This window comes from Lissotriton helveticus, chromosome 12 (assembly GCF_964261635.1).
Source record: "Lissotriton helveticus chromosome 12, aLisHel1.1, whole genome shotgun sequence".
NCBI lineage: Eukaryota > Metazoa > Chordata > Amphibia > Caudata > Salamandridae > Lissotriton > Lissotriton helveticus.
This window is the reverse complement of record NC_136073.1, coordinates 65,376,802-65,395,925: the sequence shown is the minus strand read 5'-3', so window position 1 is coordinate 65,395,925 and position 19,124 is coordinate 65,376,802. Positions and strand designations below refer to the sequence as shown.

General features: G+C 49.4%; 1 protein-coding gene across 1 annotated transcript in view; it reads right to left on the bottom strand.

Moving 5' to 3' along the window:
* The window catches only part of PLOD3 (procollagen-lysine,2-oxoglutarate 5-dioxygenase 3), a 347,896-nt gene extending 328,989 nt beyond the window's left edge, over nucleotides 1–18,907 (bottom strand). The window contains exon 1 of the mRNA XM_078669457.1: nucleotides 18,563–18,907. Coding sequence (XP_078525583.1) covers nucleotides 18,563–18,659 — 97 coding nt within the window. The 5' untranslated portion in view covers nucleotides 18,660–18,907. The remainder of the gene's footprint in view (nucleotides 1–18,562) is intronic.
* Between the last annotated feature and the right edge of the window lie 217 nt (nucleotides 18,908–19,124).

Here is a 19,124-nt window from a genome sequence, read left to right as displayed (position 1 = left end):
TTAGAACCATCAGCTCTGAGCCAGGCGGTAAAGCCCCCATTTAGAACAATCAGCTCTGAGCCAGGCGGTAAAGCCCCCATTTAGAACAATCAGCTCTGAGCCAGGCGGTAAAGCCCCAATTTAGAACCATCAGCTCTGAGCCAGGCGGTAAAGCCCCCATTTAGAACCATCAGCTCTGAGCAAGGGGGTAAAGCCCCCATTTAGAACCATCAACTCTGAGCCAGGCTGTAAAGCCCCCATTTAAAACCATCAGCTCTGAGCCAGGCGGTAAAGACCCCATTTAGAACCATCAGCTCTGAGCCAGGCGGTAAAGCCCCCATTTAGAACCATCAGCTCTGAGCCAGGGGGTAAAGCCCCCATTTAGAACCATCATCTATGAGCCAGGCGGTAAAGCCCCCATTTAGAACCATTAGCTCTGAGCCAGGGGGTAAAGCCCCCATTTAGAACCATCAGCTCTGAGCCAGGCGGTAAAGCCCCCACTTTGAACCATCAGCTCTGAGCCAGGCGGTAAAGCCCCCATTTAGAACAATCAGCTCTGAGCCAGGCGGTAAAGCCCCAATTTAGAACCATCAGCTCTGAGCCAGGCGGTAAAGCCCCCATTTAGAACCATCAGCTCTGAGCCAGGCGGTAAAGCCCCCATTTAGAACCATCAGCTCTGAGCAAGGGGGTAAAGCCCCCATTTAGAACCATCAACTCTGAGCCAGGCTGTAAAGCCCCCATTTAGAACTATCAACTCTGAGCCAGGCGGTAAAGCCCCCATTTAGAACCATCAGCTCTGAGCCAGGCGGTAAAGCCCCCATTTAGAACAATCAGCTCTGAGCCAGGCGGTAAAGCCCCCATTTAGAACAATCAGCTCTGAGCCAGGCGGTAAAGCCCCAATTTAGAACCATCAGCTCTGAGCCAGGCGGTAAAGCCCCCATTTAGAACCATCAGCTCTGAGCAAGGGGGTAAAGCCCCCATTTAGAACCATCAACTCTGAGCCAGGCTGTAAAGCCCCCATTTAAAACCATCAGCTCTGAGCCAGGCGGTAAAGCCCCCATTTAGAACCATCAGCTCTGAGCCAGGCGGTAAAGCCCCCATTTAGAACCATCAGCTCTGAGCCAGGGGGTAAAGCCCCCATTTAGAACCATCATCTATGAGCCAGGTGGTAAAGCCCCCATTTAGAACCATCAGCTCTGAGCCAGGCGGTAAAGCCCCCATTTAGAACCATCAGCTCTGAGCCAGGGGGTAAAGCCCCCATTTAGAACCATCATCTATGAGCCAGGTGGTAAAGCCCCCATTTAGAACCATCAGCTCTGAGCCAGGCGGTAAAGCCCCCATTTAGAACCATCAGCTCTGAGCCAGGCGGTAAAGCCCCAATTTAGAACCATCAGCTCTGAGCCAGGCGGTAAAGCCCCCATTTAGAACAATCAGCTCTGAGCCAGGCGGTAAAGCCCCCATTTAGAACCATCATCTATGAGCCAGGTGGTAAAGCCCCCATTTAGAACCATCAGCTCTGAGCCAGGCGGTAAAGCCCCCATTTAGAACCATCAGCTCTGAGCCAGGGGGTAAAGCCCCCATTTAGAACCATCAACTCTGAGCCAGGCTGTAAAGCCCCCATTTAAAACCATCAGCTCTGAGCCAGGCGGTAAAGCCCCCATTTAGAACCATCAGCTCTGAGCCAGGGGGTAAAGCCCCCATTTAGAACCATCATCTATGAGCCAGGTGGTAAAGCCCCCATTTAGAACCATCAGCTCTGAGCCAGGCGGTAAAGCCCCCATTTAGAACCATCAGCTCTGAGCCAGGCGGTAAAGCCCCAATTTAGAACCATCAGCTCTGAGCCAGGCAGTAAAGCCCCCATTTAGAACAATCAGCTCTGAGCCAGGCGGTAAAGCCCCCATTTAGAACCATCATCTATGAGCCAGGTGGTAAAGCCCCCATTTAGAACCATCAGCTCTGAGCCAGGCGGTAAAGCCCCCATTTAGAACCATCATCTATGAGCCAGGTGGTAAAGCCCCCATTTAGAACCATCAGCTCTGAGCCAGGCGGTAAAGCCCCCATTTAGAACCATCAGCTCTGAGCCAGGGGGTAAAGCCCCCATTTAGAACCATCAACTCTGAGCCAGGCTGTAAAGCCCCCATTTAAAACCATCAGCTCTGAGCCAGGCGGTAAAGCCCCCATTTAGAACCATCAGCTCTGAGCCAGGCGGTAAAGCCTCCATTTAGAACCATCAACTCTGAGCCAGGCGGTAAAGCCCCCATTTAGAACCATTAGCTCTGAGCCAGGGGGTAAAGCCCCCATTTAGAACCATCAGCTCTGAGCCAGGCGGTAAAGCCCCCACTTTGAACCATCAGCTCTGAGCCAGGCGGTAAAGCCCCCATTTAGAACAATCAGCTCTGAGCCAGGCGGTAAAGCCCCAATTTAGAACCATCAGCTCTGAGCCAGGCGGTAAAGCCCCCATTTAGAACCATCAGCTCTGAGCCAGGCGGTAAAGCCCCCATTTAGAACCATCAGCTCTGAGCAAGGGGGTAAAGCCCCCATTTAGAACCATCAACTCTGAGCCAGGCTGTAAAGCCCCCATTTAGAACTATCAACTCTGAGCCAGGCGGTAAAGCCCCCATTTAGAACCATCAGCTCTGAGCCAGGCGGTAAAGCCCCCATTTAGAACAATCAGCTCTGAGCCAGGCGGTAAAGCCCCCATTTAGAACAATCAGCTCTGAGCCAGGCGGTAAAGCCCCAATTTAGAACCATCAGCTCTGAGCCAGGCGGTAAAGCCCCCATTTAGAACCATCAGCTCTGAGCAAGGGGGTAAAGCCCCCATTTAGAACCATCAACTCTGAGCCAGGCTGTAAAGCCCCCATTTAAAACCATCAGCTCTGAGCCAGGCGGTAAAGCCCCCATTTAGAACCGTCAGCTCTGAGCCAGGCGGTAAAGCCCCCATTTAGAACCATCAGCTCTGAGCCAGGGGGTAAAGCCCCCATTTAGAACCATCATCTATGAGCCAGGTGGTAAAGCCCCCATTTAGAACCATCAGCTCTGAGCCAGGCGGTAAAGCCCCCATTTAGAACCATCAGCTCTGAGCCAGGCGGTAAAGCCCCCATTTAGAACCATCAGCTCTGAGCCAGGCGGTAAAGCCCCCATTTAAACCATCAGCTCTGAGCCAGGCGGTAAATCCCACATTTAGAACCATCAGCTCTGAGCCAGGGGGTAAAGCCCCCATTTAGAACCATCAGCTCTGAGCCAGGGGGTAAATCCCCCATTTAGAACCATCAGCTCTGAGCCAGGGGGTAAAGCCCCCATTTAGAACCATCAACTCTGAGCCAGGCTGTAAAGCCCCCATTTAAAACCATCAGCTCTGAACCAGGCGGTAAAGCCCCCATTTAGAACCATCAGCTCTGAGCCAGGCGGTAAAGCCCCCATTTAGAACCATCAGCTCTGAGCCAGGGGGTAAAGCCCCCATTTAGAACCATCATCTATGAGCCAGGTGGCAAAGCCCCCATTTAGAACCATCAGCTCTGAGTCAGGCGGTAAAGCCCCCATTTAGGCTGTTTCAGAGTTCAATTCATTTACTAGTAAATAATGCGTCTCACTGTGTGAACAGCTGCCAAACCATACTTTTGTTTGACACTCTGAAGTGTAACATCTACTGCCTCAGCCCTACCGAAAGAAAACTGCTCCTTCTTGGTCTGGAAATACCTAGGAGTCGGTAAAGAATTGGATAGATGTATCTTCCCAACCATTGCCCACTCGCAGTCGCTGCCCTCCCAGGGTGGGGAGGACAAAAGAGGGTCATAGCTGTGCAACTCAGGCCTCTAAACCCCTAGACCAATGCTCCTCTCATTGGCAGATGTTACTCAAGCCGAGCACTCTGCTAAGAGCTGTGCCTTCAAACAAAGGTGTTACCTGGGACAAGGAGGGTGAAGGGAGACTGGCCACCCTACAAGAGCTAAACACAACTGCTGCCCGTGGATCGAGTAATGACATTTATTTTTATTTATTTATTTATGCGATTTTATATAGCGCGAACTTTACCCGAAGGTGTCAGAGCGCTTTACATAAGAACCAGTTGAGAACATAAGGACTTAGGATTACATGCGTTACATAAAGGATACAAACAGAAAAAATTGCAAATGTACAAGATGTAAAGTCACACAAGGAGGAGATACAAATGGATATACTCTAAGAGTCACATAGGAATGGTAGGTAGTACAAAGGTCAACCGCATAAACTAGTGATTAGAGTTATCTCTATATACATAGGGAAGGGATACAAATGGATATACTCTAAGAGTCACATAGGAATGGTAGAGAGCACAACGGTCTACTGCATATACTAGTGATTAGAGTTATCTCTATATACATAGGGAAGGGATATGACTGGATATACTCTAAGAGTCACATAGGAATGGTAAAAAGTACAAAGGTCTACTGCATATACTAGTGATTAGAGTTATCTCTATATACATAAGGAAGGGATACAAATGGATATACTCTAAGAGTCACATAGGAATGGTAGAGAGTACAAAGGTCTACTGCATATACTAGTGATTAGAGTTATCTCTATATAAATAGGGAAGGGATACAAATGGATATACTCTAAGAGTCACATAGGAATGGTAGAGAGCACAACGGTCTACTGCATATACTAGTGATTAGAGATATCTCTATATACATAGGGAAGGGATATGACTGGAAGTACTCTAAGGGTCACAGGAATGGTAGAGAGCACAGCGGTCTACTACATATACTAGTGATTAGAGTTATCTCTATATACATAGGGAAGGGATACGAATGGATATACTCTAAGAGTCACATAGGAATGGTAGATAGTACAAAGGTCTACCGCATATACTAGTGATTAGAGTTATCTCTATATACATAAGGAAGGGCTACGAACGGATATACTCTAAGAGTCATGTAGGAGTGGTAGAGAGTACACAGAAAAGGGCAGACACATTTGAGGATCGTCAAGGGGGAAACGAGGGAGAAGGGTACAAGACGAGGGAATGGACAAGATGGCGGGTCGGGGTCCGGAGAAAAACGGCCGAGAGCAGCAGTAAAATGTCGACCAGGATAAAAGAAAAGGTAAAGAAGTCCATGAGAGTCTGTGGTCTATGATTGCAGATGTGAGCCAGGGAACCAAACTTGGATAGAAATAAGTTTCAGTAAAAACCAAAACAATCCAGTGGCAAAAGGATCCTCAGGTCTTCGCAGTGTATCGGTGACCGGACTCAACCACGGGCAGCAGGCGCCCGACAGGGGTAGTGGGTCTGATCAGGAGTCCTGTGCCATACAATAGCAATCACTGGTGTTGTGGGGCGCGAGGGCCAGGGTCCCCCAAAGCACGGCCCACCCCTTGGAGGTTGCTCTACCGAAGGCTGTTCGGGGCTGAAGGCAGGTCAGGCAGGTATTGCTGGGCCCTGTAAAGAACACAGTCCCAATCTGGGGGACAACCAGGAATCAGGCGAGGAAATCAAAGGGGGAGACCACAGGAAGCCCAGGCAGGTTAAGAGCAGGCCCCGCGTGGCTCCAATCTTCACTCTGCAGTCACTGGCGGCCGCCATCTTAGGTCCAGCGAAGTTGCAAGGAGGGTGGTGCGAGGGGGAGCCGCCGCCGCACTAGGGGCCAGTTATGCGCCCCCCCGCCCAGAAATGTTAGCGGGAGGCTCTGCTAGGAATCAGCGAGCAGCCGGCAACCCTACCTCCCGGGAGCAGCTTCCGATCGTGTGGGCATCGCGCTGGCCGCCATTTTGGTGGAGCCGTAGGACGAATTATGCCCGGCACTGCAGACTGCCTCGAAGCCGTCTCCGGCCTCTTCTCGTCAGTGAGTAGCGTTGCGATGTGTTGCGGGCGGGTTGGGTTTTGGTAGGCGGTATTCAAGTGGGCAATCTCTGCTGAAGTGAGCCCGATCCCAGGAGCCAGGTTTCAGATCTCCCTCCCCGCGGCCATCATGTTCAAAGTTCTTGGGTAGGAGATGGCCTCGGGAGAGACCCGGGCCAGACTCGCCAATATCAGAACCCAGCGGCTCCACAGGGCATCGGCAAAGTCCTCTACGAGTCCGCTGTCCGGAAACCTTAGAAAGTTCCGGGAAAGAGGGGTTTAAGGGCCAAAACAGGAAACACTGACCCGGAGCTCCCGGACGGAGCTCCTCACCGGGCAGCCATCTTGGCAGCAATCAATGCCACCCCTCCGTTAATCACAAGGTGCTGTTTCCAGGAGACTGAGTGCCCAGGACCACGACTGGACTATGGCCATCCACTCCCTGCAATACTGACGTCACATGCAAAAGGAACAGGGGACAGATGTCAAGACAGAAACATGCAAATACAAATGTGCTTGTGGTCGAAACATAGGATCCATTTGAAAGAAAAACTTTTGTTTCCATTCTGACAAAGCCCTCGACAAGTAATCCGCAGCAGCTGCCACAGCTGGAGAGCCATTTCCGGTGCTTGCAGCATTTACATGGGAGTGGGAGTAGCCGGTGTGTTGGAGTGTGAAAAATCATCTGGGAGTACTCAATTGGCAGGCGTTTGTAGCTGTGCCTGGGAGTGATCAATAACCTACTGGCTTCTAAGTGTATTCAGTGAGCAGGAGTATGTAGCAGTGCCCGAGAGCGTGCAATAATTCACTGGCATCTGAGAGTATTCAATGGGCAGGAGTATGTAGCAGTGCCCGAAAGCGTTTAATAATCTCCTGGCATCTGAGAGTATTCAGTGGGCAGGAGTGTGTAGCAGTGCCCGAGAGCGTTTAATCTACTGCGATCTGAAAGTATTCAATGGGCAGGAGAATGTAGCAGTGCCCGAGAGCGCTCAATAATCTACTGGCATTAGAGAGTATTCAATGGGCAGGAGTATGTGGCAGTGCCCGACAGTGCTTAATAATCTACTGGCATCTGAGAGGATTCCGTGGGTAGGCGTTTGTAGCAGTGCCTGAGAGCGCTCAATAATCTACTGGCATCAGAGTGTATTCAATGGCCAGGAGTATGTAGACGTGCCCGACAGCGATCAATAATCTACTAGCATCTTAGAGTATTCTGTGGGCAGGGGTATGTAGCAGTGCCAGAGTGCGGTCAATAATCTACAGTTTATGAGAGTATTCAATGGGCAGATGTGTGTGTAGCAGTGCCTGAGAGAGCTCAATAATCTACTGGCATTAGAGAGTACTCAATGGGCATGAGTATGTGGCAGTGCCCGACAGTGCTCAATAATCTACTGGCATCTGAGAGTATTCCGTGGGCAGGCGTTTATAGCAGTGCCAGAGTGCAGTCAATAATCTACTGGCACCAGAGAGTATTCAATGGGCAGGAGTATGTCGCAGTGCCTGAGAGCGCTCAATAATCTACTGGCATTAGAGAGTATTCAATGGGCAGGAGTATGTGGCAGTGCCCGACAGCGCTCAATAATCTACTGGCATCTGAGAGTATTCCGTGGGCAGGCGTTTATAGCAGTGCCAGAGTGCGGTCAATAATCTACTGGTATCAGAGTATATTCAATGGGCAGGAGTATGCAGAAGTGCCGACTGCGCTCAATAATCTACTAGCATCTGAGAGTATTCTGTGAGCAGGAGTGTGTAGCAGTGCCCGAGAGCGCTCAATAATCTACTGGCATCAGAGAGTATTCAATGGTCAGGAGTATGTAGCAGTGCCTGAGAGCGCTCAATAATCTACTGGCATTAGAGAGTATTCAATGGGCAGGAGTATGTGGCAGTGCCCGACAGCGCTTAATAATCTACTGGCATCTGGGAGTATTCCGTGGGTAGGCGTTTGTAGCAGTGCCTAAGAGCGCTCAATAATCTACTGGTATCAGAGTATATTCAATGGGCATGAGTATGTAGCAGTGCCTGAGAGCGCTCAATAATCTACTGGCATTAGAGAGTATTCAATGGGCAGGAGTATGTAGCAGTGCCTGAGAGCGCTCAATAATCTACTGGCATCAGAGAGTATTCAATGGTCAGGAGTATGTAGCAGTGCCTGAGAGCGCTCAATAATCTACTGGCATTAGAGAGTATTCAATGGGCAGGAGTATGTGGCAGTGCCCGACAGCGCTTAATAATCTACTGGCATCTGAGAGTATTCCGTGGGTAGGCGTTTGTAGCAGTGGCTAAGAGCGCTCAATAATCTACTGGTATCAGAGTATATTCAATGGGCAGGAGTATGCAGAAGTGCCCGACAGCGCTCAATAATCTACTAGCATCTGAGAGTATTCCGTGGGCAGGAGTGTGTAGCAGTGCCAGAGTGCAGTCAATATTCTACAGCATCTGAGAGTATTCAATGGGCAGGGGTTGTGCAGTAGTGCCCGAGATCAATCAATAATCTACTGGCATCTGAGAGTATTCAGTGGGCAGATGTGTGTATAGCAGCGCCCGAGAGCGCTTAATCTACTGAGTTCTGAGAGTATTCAATGGGCAGGAGTATGTAGCAGTGCCAGAGTGCGCTCAATAATCTACTGGCATCAGAGAGTATTCAATGGTCAGGAGTATGTAGCAGTGCCTGAGAGCGCTCAATAATCTACTGGCATTAGAGAGTATTCAATGGGCAGGAGTATGTGGCAGTGCCCGACAGCGCTTAATAATCTACTGGCATCTGAGAGTATTCCGTGGGTAGGCGTTTGTAGCAGTGCCTAAGAGCGCTCAATAATCTACTGGTATCAGAGTATATTCAATGGGCAGGAGTATGCAGAAGTGCCCGACAGCGCTCAATAATCTACTAGCATCTGAGAGTATTCCGTGGGCAGGAGTGTGTAGCAGTGCCAGAGTGCCTTCAATATTCTACAGCATCTGAGAGTATTCAATGGGCACGAGTTTGTAGCAGTGCCCGAGACCGCTCAATAATCTATTAGCATCTGAGAGTATTCCGTGGGTAGGAGTGTTTAGAAGTGCCAGAGTGCAGTCAATATTCTACAGCATCTGAGAGTATTCAATGGGCAGGGGTTGTGCAGTAGTGCCCGAGATCAATCAATAATCTACTGGCATCTGAGAGTATTCTGTGGGCAGGAGTGTGCAGCAGTGCCAGAGTGCAGTCAATATTCTACAGCATCTGAGAGTATTCAACGGGCAGGGGTTGTGCAGTAGTGCCCGAGATCAATCAATAATCTACTGGCATCTGAGAGTATTCAGTGGGCAGATGTGTGTATAGCAGCGCCCGAGAGCGCTTAATCTACTGAGTTCTGAGAGTATTCAATGGGCAGGAGTATGTAGAAGTGCCCGACAGCGCTCAATAATCTACTAGCATCTGAGAGTATTCAATGGGCAGGAGTATGTAGCTGTGCCCGAGACCGCTCAATAATCTATTAGCATCTGAGAGTATTCAGTGGGCAGGAGTGTGTAGCAGTGCCCGAGAACACTTAATCTACTGCGATCTGAGAGTATTAAATGGGCAGGAGTATGTAGAAGTGCCCGACAGCGCTCAATAATCTAATGGCATCTGAGAGTATTCAATTGGCCGATGTGTGTGTAGCAGTGCCAGAGAACGCTTAATCTACTGCGATCTAAGAGTATTCAATGGGCAGGAGTATGTAGCAGTGCCTGAGAGCGCTCAATAATCTACTGGCATTAGAGAGTATTCAATGGGCAGGAGTATGTGGCAGTGCCAGAGTGCGCTCAATAATCTATTAGCATCTGAGAGTATTCAATGGGCAGGAGTATGTAGCAGTGCCTGAGAGCGCTCAATAATCTACTGGCATTAGAGAGTATTCAATGGGCAGGAGTATGTGGCAGTGCCAGAGTGCGCTCAATAATCTATTAGCATCTGAGAGTATTCAATGGGCCGGAGTATGTAGCAGTGCCTGAGAGCGCTCAATAATCTACTGGCATTAGAGAGTATTCAATGGGCAGGAGTATGTGGCAGTGCCAGAGTGCGCTCAATAATCTACCGGCATCTGAGAGTATTCAATGGGCAGGAGTATGTAGCAGTGCCAGAGTGCGCTCAATAATCTACTGGCATTAGAGAGTATTCAATGGGCAGGAGTATGTAGCAGTGCCAGAGTGCGCTCAATAATCTACTGGCATTAGAGAGTATTCAATGGGCAGGAGTATGTGGCAGTGCCAGAGTGCGCTCAATAATCTACTGGCATCTGAGAGTATTCAATGGGCAGGAGTATGTAGCAGTGCCAGGGTGCGCTCAATAATCTACTGGCATTAGAGAGTATTCAATGGGCAGGAGTATGTAGCAGTGCCTGAGAGCGCTCAATAATCTACTGGCATTAGAGAGTATTCAATGGGCAGGAGTATGTGGCAGTACCAGAGTGCCCTCAATAATCGACTGGCATCTGAGAGTATTCAATGGGCAGGAGTATGTAGCAGTGCCAGAGTGCGCTCAATAATCTACTGGCATTAGAGAGTATTCAATGGGCAGGAGTATGTAGCAGTGCCAGAGTGCGCTCAATAATCTATTAGCATCTGAGAGTATTCAATGGGCAGGAGTATGTAGCAGTGCCAGAGTGCGCTCAATAATCTATTAGCATCTGAGAGTATTCAATGGGCAGGAGTGTGTAGCAGTGCCAGAGTGCAGTCAATATTCTACAGCATCTGAGAGTATTCAATGGGCAGGGGTTGTGCAGTAGTGCCCGAGATCAATCAATAATCTACTGGCATCTGAGAGTATTCAGTGGGCAGATGTGTGTATAGCAGCGCCCGAGAGCGCTTAATCTACTGAGTTCTGAGAGTATTCAATGGGCAGGAGTATGTAGAAGTGCCCGACAGCGCTCAATAATCTACTAGCATCTGAGAGTATTCAATGGGCAGGAGTATGTAGCTGTGCCCGAGACCGCTCAATAATCTATTAGCATCTGAGAGTATTCAGTGGGCAGGAGTGTGTAGCAGTGCCCGAGAACACTTAATCTACTGCGATCTGAGAGTATTAAATGGGCAGGAGTATGTAGAAGTGCCCGACAGCGCTCAATAATCTAATGGCATCTGAGAGTATTCAATTGGCCGATGTGTGTGTAGCAGTGCCAGAGAACGCTTAATCTACTGCGATCTAAGAGTATTCAATGGGCAGGAGTATGTAGCAGTGCCTGAGAGCGCTCAATAATCTACTGGCATTAGAGAGTATTCAATGGGCAGGAGTATGTGGCAGTGCCAGAGTGCGCTCAATAATCTATTAGCATCTGAGAGTATTCAATGGGCAGGAGTATGTAGCAGTGCCTGAGAGCGCTCAATAATCTACTGGCATTAGAGAGTATTCAATGGGCAGGAGTATGTGGCAGTGCCAGAGTGCGCTCAATAATCTATTAGCATCTGAGAGTATTCAATGGGCCGGAGTATGTAGCAGTGCCTGAGAGCGCTCAATAATCTACTGGCATTAGAGAGTATTCAATGGGCAGGAGTATGTGGCAGTGCCAGAGTGCGCTCAATAATCTACTGGCATCTGAGAGTATTCAATGGGCAGGAGTATGTAGCAGTGCCAGAGTGCGCTCAATAATCTACTGGCATTAGAGAGTATTCAATGGGCAGGAGTATGTAGCAGTGCCAGAGTGCGCTCAATAATCTACTGGCATTAGAGAGTATTCAATGGGCAGGAGTATGTGGCAGTGCCAGAGTGCGCTCAATAATCTACTGGCATCTGAGAGTATTCAATGGGCAGGAGTATGTAGCAGTGCCAGGGTGCGCTCAATAATCTACTGGCATTAGAGAGTATTCAATGGGCAGGAGTATGTAGCAGTGCCTGAGAGCGCTCAATAATCTACTGGCATTAGAGAGTATTCAATGGGCAGGAGTATGTGGCAGTACCAGAGTGCGCTCAATAATCGACTGGCATCTGAGAGTATTCAATGGGCAGGAGTATGTAGCAGTGCCAGAGTGCGCTCAATAATCTACTGGCATCTGAGAGTATTCAATGGGCAGGAGTATGTAGCAGTGCCAGAGTGCGCTCAATAATCTATTAGCATCTGAGAGTATTCAATGGGCAGGAGTATGTAGCAGTGCCAGAGTGCGCTCAATAATCTATTAGCATCTGAGAGTATTCAATGGGCAGGAGTATGTGGCAGTGCCAGAGTGCGCTCAATAATCTATTAGCATCTGAGAGTATTCAATGGGCAGGCATTGAAGTATGTAATGGTGCTACAGTGTATCCGGTGGGTTCAAGTAGGCCCCAGTGCCCGGGCATGTCCAATGAGAGAGAGAGAGAGACGCACACACTCGGGATCCTGCCATTGTGGTTTTCACTATTGTGAGTTGTACTTGATACTTTTCATTAGCTCATCTGTACTGTAACATTATATGGAGCATACACAATAAAAAACTGACATCTGAAATGTAACGGTGCCTCTGAGTTTTCAATGGCGAGGAAGGCGTTCTGGTGTCCTAGATTACTGAGTGGGCTGAGTGTGATGCTGTCTCAGAGTATTAAATGGAACAGAGTATGTACCAGTGCCTGAGAACATTCAATGTGGCGGAGTACGTATGAGTTCCTTGAAGTATTCAATAGGCCGAGTATATAATGGTGCCTAGTATGTACTGGCACAGTAGAGTATTTAAAGGGGCAGAGTGTGTACCAGTGCCGGGGAGTATTCACAGAGGAGGAATATGAACCCGATGCCCCTGGGTACTCAATGGGTTGGAGTATGTGCCAAGACTCGGAGTACTTAGTAGTTTGAAACATGCCTCAGTTTATCAATGGGGAGAACTACATAGCAATGCCAGAGAGTATTCACTGGGCAGGAGTATGTAACAATGCCCGAGAGTATTAAATGGAGAGCAGCATGCACCGGTGCGGTGCCTTCGAGTACTTGTGTTGGAGTATGCACCTCAGAGTATGCGATAGGGCAGATTATGCAACGGTGTCAGAGTACTCAAAGGACAGCACTATGAATCTCTGGAGCAGAGTACGTTAGAGTACCTGAGAGTACTCTAGAACGAGAAGTATTACCCATTCCTGAAAGTTTTAAATGTAGTGGAGTATGCATCAGGGCCTGGAGTATTCAATGGGCACACTGGGACCCCTTGGGGTTCAAGGGGGTAAGTATGTGGCAGTACCTGGGAGCACTAGTAGGGCTGGAGTGTGCACAAGAGTATTTAACGGGGTTTATTCTGTAGCAGTCTTGGGGGTGGGGGGGTATACTCGTCCGAGACAACTGAAAAGACACAAAAACTGGTGTTTACGGGCTTCATGGAGGTCTGGGGGCAGCAGCTGAAAGGCTTGGAGCACCTGCTTAATTCCCCCTGTAAGTGGGGGCACGGGCGGGGCAATGAGAGCCCCAGACACGAGTCCCTGAGGGAGGGGCACCTGCCCTCGCGGGGTGGGGAGAGTATACATGGCCGACCCCTGGAGACACACACCGCATGGGTGACGGCGGCGGGGTGAGTGTCTGCAGGGAACGGGCAAGGCACCGCCAAGGAACAGCCTCGGTCGCAGCCCCTCTGGGTATTTACCTTGGCAACTCTTGCCTAACTTGTCGGGCCAATGTAGTAATTTGTACTGAATTGAGAAGACAGGTGAAGCCGCCAGGGGTTGTATTTACTGTTTGTGGCGCATTTTATCGGGGCTGCTCGAGGGCGGAATGGATAGGGTGGGCTCAGAGAAGCCGCTTGGTGACAAACGAGATATAGTGTACAAGTTTACTCCTCACACTCGTGGGTCAGGGGTGAGGAGGGTCAACATGCGTGTGCCACAATTTTATTTTCCCAGCTCTAGTCTCACAGCCTGTTTGTTTGGCATTTCGTGAAACCATCTTGAGGTAAACGCAAGGAATTCCTAAAAGTGGTGTTAAAAGCAGGGGCGGCTCCTGCATTAGGGCAGAGGAGCGTCGCCCACTGTTTTTTCGCAAAGCAAGAAGCAGAAACATAAAATGGTATTTTAAAAAACATTTTATGGTTCTGCTTCTCGCGCTGCAAGAAAGCAGAAGGGTATGCTTGGTTGGGGCGGGCGGGTGAGTGGGCGGGTCGGGACAAGTGGCTTGCCCAATGCCTTGGGCCCGAACTGTTGGGTCGGCCCACTGGGGCTGACCAAACCAGTCATACACACTCTGCATTTTCTCTATGTAGGCTGAGCAAACAGCCTGTGGAGTGGTGTGGCTCACTGGTTAGAGGCAGCAGACCCGGAAGCTGAGAACAGCCTGGGACCAGGGTTCAATTACCGACGCGGCAGGGTCGTGGACCAGGGTCAGCGGACTTGACAATTCTCACCTCGGTGCCTACTCTAACCAGGGATCACACTCGGCAACTCTGGGCATTAAGCTTGCCTCATCTCCACAACGGCCCCTCACAAACGCCGGGGATGCCTGGTTTCACCTTGGAGATACCCAGAAGGGACCATCTCACAGGGAAAGCCAGGACGGGTTCCCCAGCGGTCTTCAGCGCCGGGACGCTTACGGGCAGCTGTGCGCTTTACAAGTCCAACACATTTACATTACATTTACATTTACATAATGGGGTGAAAGGAAATACTTTTTTCTAGCACACAACAAAATTTAAATGTCTGTAAATGAACTTCTCAAATATTTCAGAATAAGGAAAGCACAAATAAACCGCATTTTTTGTACTTCTGAAGTTTTCTAAAAACACATATTTGAATACAATCAAACCAAAATCAATACTATAGGTGATACCATTTCTACACTATTGTTTTGCCAATGTTTGTTTTTCCAGTAGACCACAGCAGACACCCTACTGGGCACTCCCCCTCCCTCCAACTCATAAGTCATCAATGGCTTTTGTTGCAGGCCAAAATTACCTTAAAGTTTCTATGCGTCACCAACAAAAGGAGCAGGGCCCAGCTAGCACCTGAAAAAACTTTAAACAGTACCAATCACATCCACTCTGATTAAGCCACCTTCCTACAGATCCACGGGTACACAAATAAAAGCAAAGGAGATACGTGTTTCTTGGACGGTGGTCCACATATCTCGATTAACTTCCTTCATGAGATGTAGAGCAACACTGAAACCCACAGTTCCCCGTACCACCACTGGCAGAGTTCTGGGATACAGCATGTAAATCTGATAATAGGTAAAAGTTTATTATATGTTGAGACAAAATAAGAGCAAGCATGCCCTTCTACAATAAAGCCAACATAACCAATACCACATGCACTGCAAATGAAATATTCACACGAAAGTATACGTACCCGCCACATAATCATCGTAAAAAAGAGCGGGCGGAAGACCATATAAAATGCACCTTAAAGCTCCACTAAAGTTTCTCACAACTATTGATGTTTCTGCTCGTAAAAGGTCATAGAAGAAATTAAATCATGCTGTACGCTATTCCAACAAAATCAGTATGCCTTTCCGTCTCTGTGGATGGCTCTGCCCACATATCCCCACTTACTGCTCTGATAGAGAAATAAGCCCACTGAATGTCTGTCCAGATTAAGAATCCTTGCTGTTGGTGATATGCTCTTGCATCAGTGGGGTGTCTGGAAGCAGGAGATGCAGAAAGGGCCTTCATGTTTCTGTGTGGTGAGGCACTGGAAGTGTGGCTCTGTCTCCAGCTCAACGGCTCTAAAAAAATCTACCTGCTGCACTCTATTTCCATTCCCTTCCGCTACCAACTTCCCATGCAGCTGGAACAGGATGCACCTGCAACAGGGTGCACCTCAGAAGGGTTTGGGATGGAAGCAGCTCCAACAACCATTTGCCAAGATGGCAATATTGCGCCAGCAGATTAATTACCACCAGTGCAAGCAGTGACGGAGATGCAAGGCAAGAGTGATGGCCTTAGTAGTAGGACCATGAAAAGGTTGGATTGTTACCCCAGAGGTCCAGCATGTCAGTGGTGCTTGCAGAACTGTGACCCACATTAGTGGAATGGTGCCTTCAATGATGGGGACAAAGGTGGCGAAGTACAGTATGCGTTCCATCTTGGCACAGAGGCAGGCAGCCACTAACGATGATAGAAACTGAAGAATTCCTTCTGCTATGATTGTCTGGTAGGAGGGTGGTGGAGTTCACAAACAGCCAAAGTCAGATAGAGGCTTAAAGGCGGGGGGGTTTAGAAAGCCTATGGTGTATGTTAAGAAGTGTTGCCATCCTGGTACCTGTAAAACCTTGCTGTGACTTGTGTAAAGGCCTGAACAGGGCAAACTGCAAGGACCTCAAGGTTGGTGAAGAGGTCTAACGGTTTGTGGTCATGAAGGGGTCCACATGCAAGAGGACTTTAAATGACCCTCCCTGGCCACCACATGGCCAGCATGTCACCCTGGGCATTGAGAAGACTCCCAGGTTCAAACAGTGCTGTCTTCTTACAGTACCTGGCTAGCTGTTCTCTCTCCCCATCTGGTGTTTAGCTCGCCCACTCCTTTGGGGTAGCTGGCAGTCTGTTCACTCCATAGGGTGTGAACCTCTTTCGCCCCATGGGGTTTCAAACAATGCTTAGCTCTTTAGGAGAGCTGTCACCGCTTCTCTTTCTCCATTTGATGCATGGCTCTCTGGCTGCCTACAGTGTGTACTGCCTGGAGCCATAGGGTTACAATGTTTAGCTCCTAGGGTAGCTAGCTGTAAGTTTCTCCCCATCTGGTGCTCCCTAGTTATCTCGCTGCATAGGACAGAGGGTAGGCGTCATTGGGATTTCTGTTCCGCCAATTGTATTGTGTGTGTTACGCAAAAATCCTAACATTAGACCATTCGCGCAAGAGCACAGTTGGTTGTCTCCTCTCTCATCCCTCCCAAACGTGATGCTTAATTCTCTCACTTCCCACGGTGAGATACAGTGCTTAACCCCCTGGAGTAGCTGCGTGTGCGCTCTCTGGCCCTCTCCCCTGCCATGGGCTCTCTGCTCTCTCGCCCCTACATTCCTTAGCTCGAGGGTTGCCAGCGGACTCCCGACTTCTCTTTCCTTATGAAGTGCTTAATTATCTCTCCCCACCTCTCCCTCGTCCCTCTGTGCTGTGGTGCTCAGCCCTCTCGTCCTCTAGGGTAGCTGGCAGCAACTGCCCGCCTCTTTATTTGATTTAGAATTCCGTGGCCCCGGGGGCAGGAATGTCCAATATAGGCTCAGGCGGTCGGGATGCCTCCAGGTGTTTAGGCCAAGCACCGACTGGATAATTAGCATGTATTTGTTTAATATGGTCATGGGCACTTTCTACATAAGGCGACGCAGGCTTCACGCTACCCCTCCCCCGCTTTCACTTTTTTAGACCGAACTTTCCTGCTCTCTTTATTTTCAGAATGCCGGTAGCCACATTCCTCTTTTCATGCAATGCTTAGTTTTGTCTCTGCCTAGACTCCCTATACAGTGCTCGACGCTAGGCCGGCTGCTCTCTTTAGCTCGCTCTCCCTTTCTCGAACCATCCTAAACTCCGTCCCTTCTCCCATCCTCCTTGAGAGATGTAGTTCTCTCCCTCCCAATGACGTCTGCTCTCTCCAACACTGCTCACGCAAAGCTTCCTCCATGCATAGGGCGTCTGCCATCTCCCCCTCCCTCAAGATAGTCCCCGGCTGTCTGCGCATCTCACTCCATGCCTGGGCTGTCTCTTCGACTCTCAGTGGGATGCATGCCGCTGTCTCGCTCCCTAGACCACCTCCTCTCACATCGACCTTTAAAGTGTGTAGGTTGGCAGCGCTTTAAGTGGGCAGGTACTCAGTACCTGCACTTCTTTCATTTAGAAGGGCATGTACTGGCACCTCTCAGCATTTCTCCTATAGTTTAATAGGAGAGTGCTGGCACTCCCCATCAGCAAACGTGTACTCTGGGGCAAGGAGTCTCCCAAAGATACCCTGTGCTCCTCCTTCCATGGACAGCGAGCCCACTTGATCAGTCACAGACACACTCTGCACAAATATAACTTAGTTTCTCACACGGCCTGTCGATCATCACCCCATGACCCGAGCAAGTCACCCCAGCTGACATTACAATCACCCCAGCTGACAATACAGTTACCCCAGCTGACAATACAAAGTCACCCCAGCTTGACAATACAAAGTCACCCCAGCTTGACAATACAAAGTCACCCCAGCTGACAATACAAAGTCACCCCAGCTGACATTACAATCACCCCAGCTGACAATACAGTCACCCCAGCTGACAATACAAAGTCACCCCAGCTTGGCAATACAAAGTCACCCCAGCTTGGCAATACAAAGTCACCCCAGCTGATAATACAAAGTCACCCCAGCTGACAATACAAAGTCACCCCAGCTGACATTACAAAGTCACCCCAGCTGACAATACAAAGTCACCCCAGCTGACAATACTAAGTCACCCCAGCTGACAATACAGTCACCCCAGCTTGACAATACAAAGTCACCCCAGCTGACAATACAAAGTCACCCCAGCTTGACAATACAAAGTCACCCCAGCTTGGCAATACAAAGTCACCCCAGCTGATAATACAAAGTCACCCCAGCTTGACAATACAAAGTCACCCCAGCTGATAATACAAAGTCACCCCAGCTGACAATACAAAGTCACCCCAGCTGACAATACAGTCACCCGAGCTGACAATACAAAGTCACCCCAGCTGACAATACAAAGTCACCCCAATTTGCTTTTGTCAGCTGCTCCGAAGAAAGCGCCACCTTGGCAGTCTCAATCTTGACCAGCAACCCCCTTGTGGCAGCCGGTCACTGCCAGTTGGTCAGTTAAACCCCCCACCTCCTACCCGCTTGGACAGTCAACTTCAAGGATGGTCAGACCCCCACTCTTACTTACCAAGATTCACTGACTCTGGCTCCGGGCCTTCTCCCTTCGTGGCTCCCAGCAGCGTCAGCAGCAGGAGAACGGGCAGCGCCGGGGCTGGTCGAGCCATCACTGCGGGGTCAGGCGTCTCTAATATCGGGCACTGAAAAGACTAAAATCTGAGGCCTGGGGAATACGGGGCAGAGACACGACCCGCCCACCGGTTGAGCCTAGCACGCCTCTTCGCCAATAAGAACCAGACTTAGCCCCAATTACGCCAATCGCACGGGAGAATAGGCGGGCCCAAATAAGATCCCACCTACAGGAACCGGCCCACTACTCCTGTTTGTCTAGACGCTCGTCCCTCTGCTCCCTTACAACCAATCAAAACGGAGAGGGCGTGGTAAACGTTTTTCCATCCCTCGCCTATTTGGAGGTCTGAGAAGCCTCTTATTACGTTATGATTACTCCCTGTTTTTACCGAGGCCCAATCCCAACTGTCCAAAATCGATTGCTAGATATAGGAGCCAATTACATTTTCACAGAGACATTCTATAAACATATACGTAACTGTAGCGTACAACCCGAGGAATTC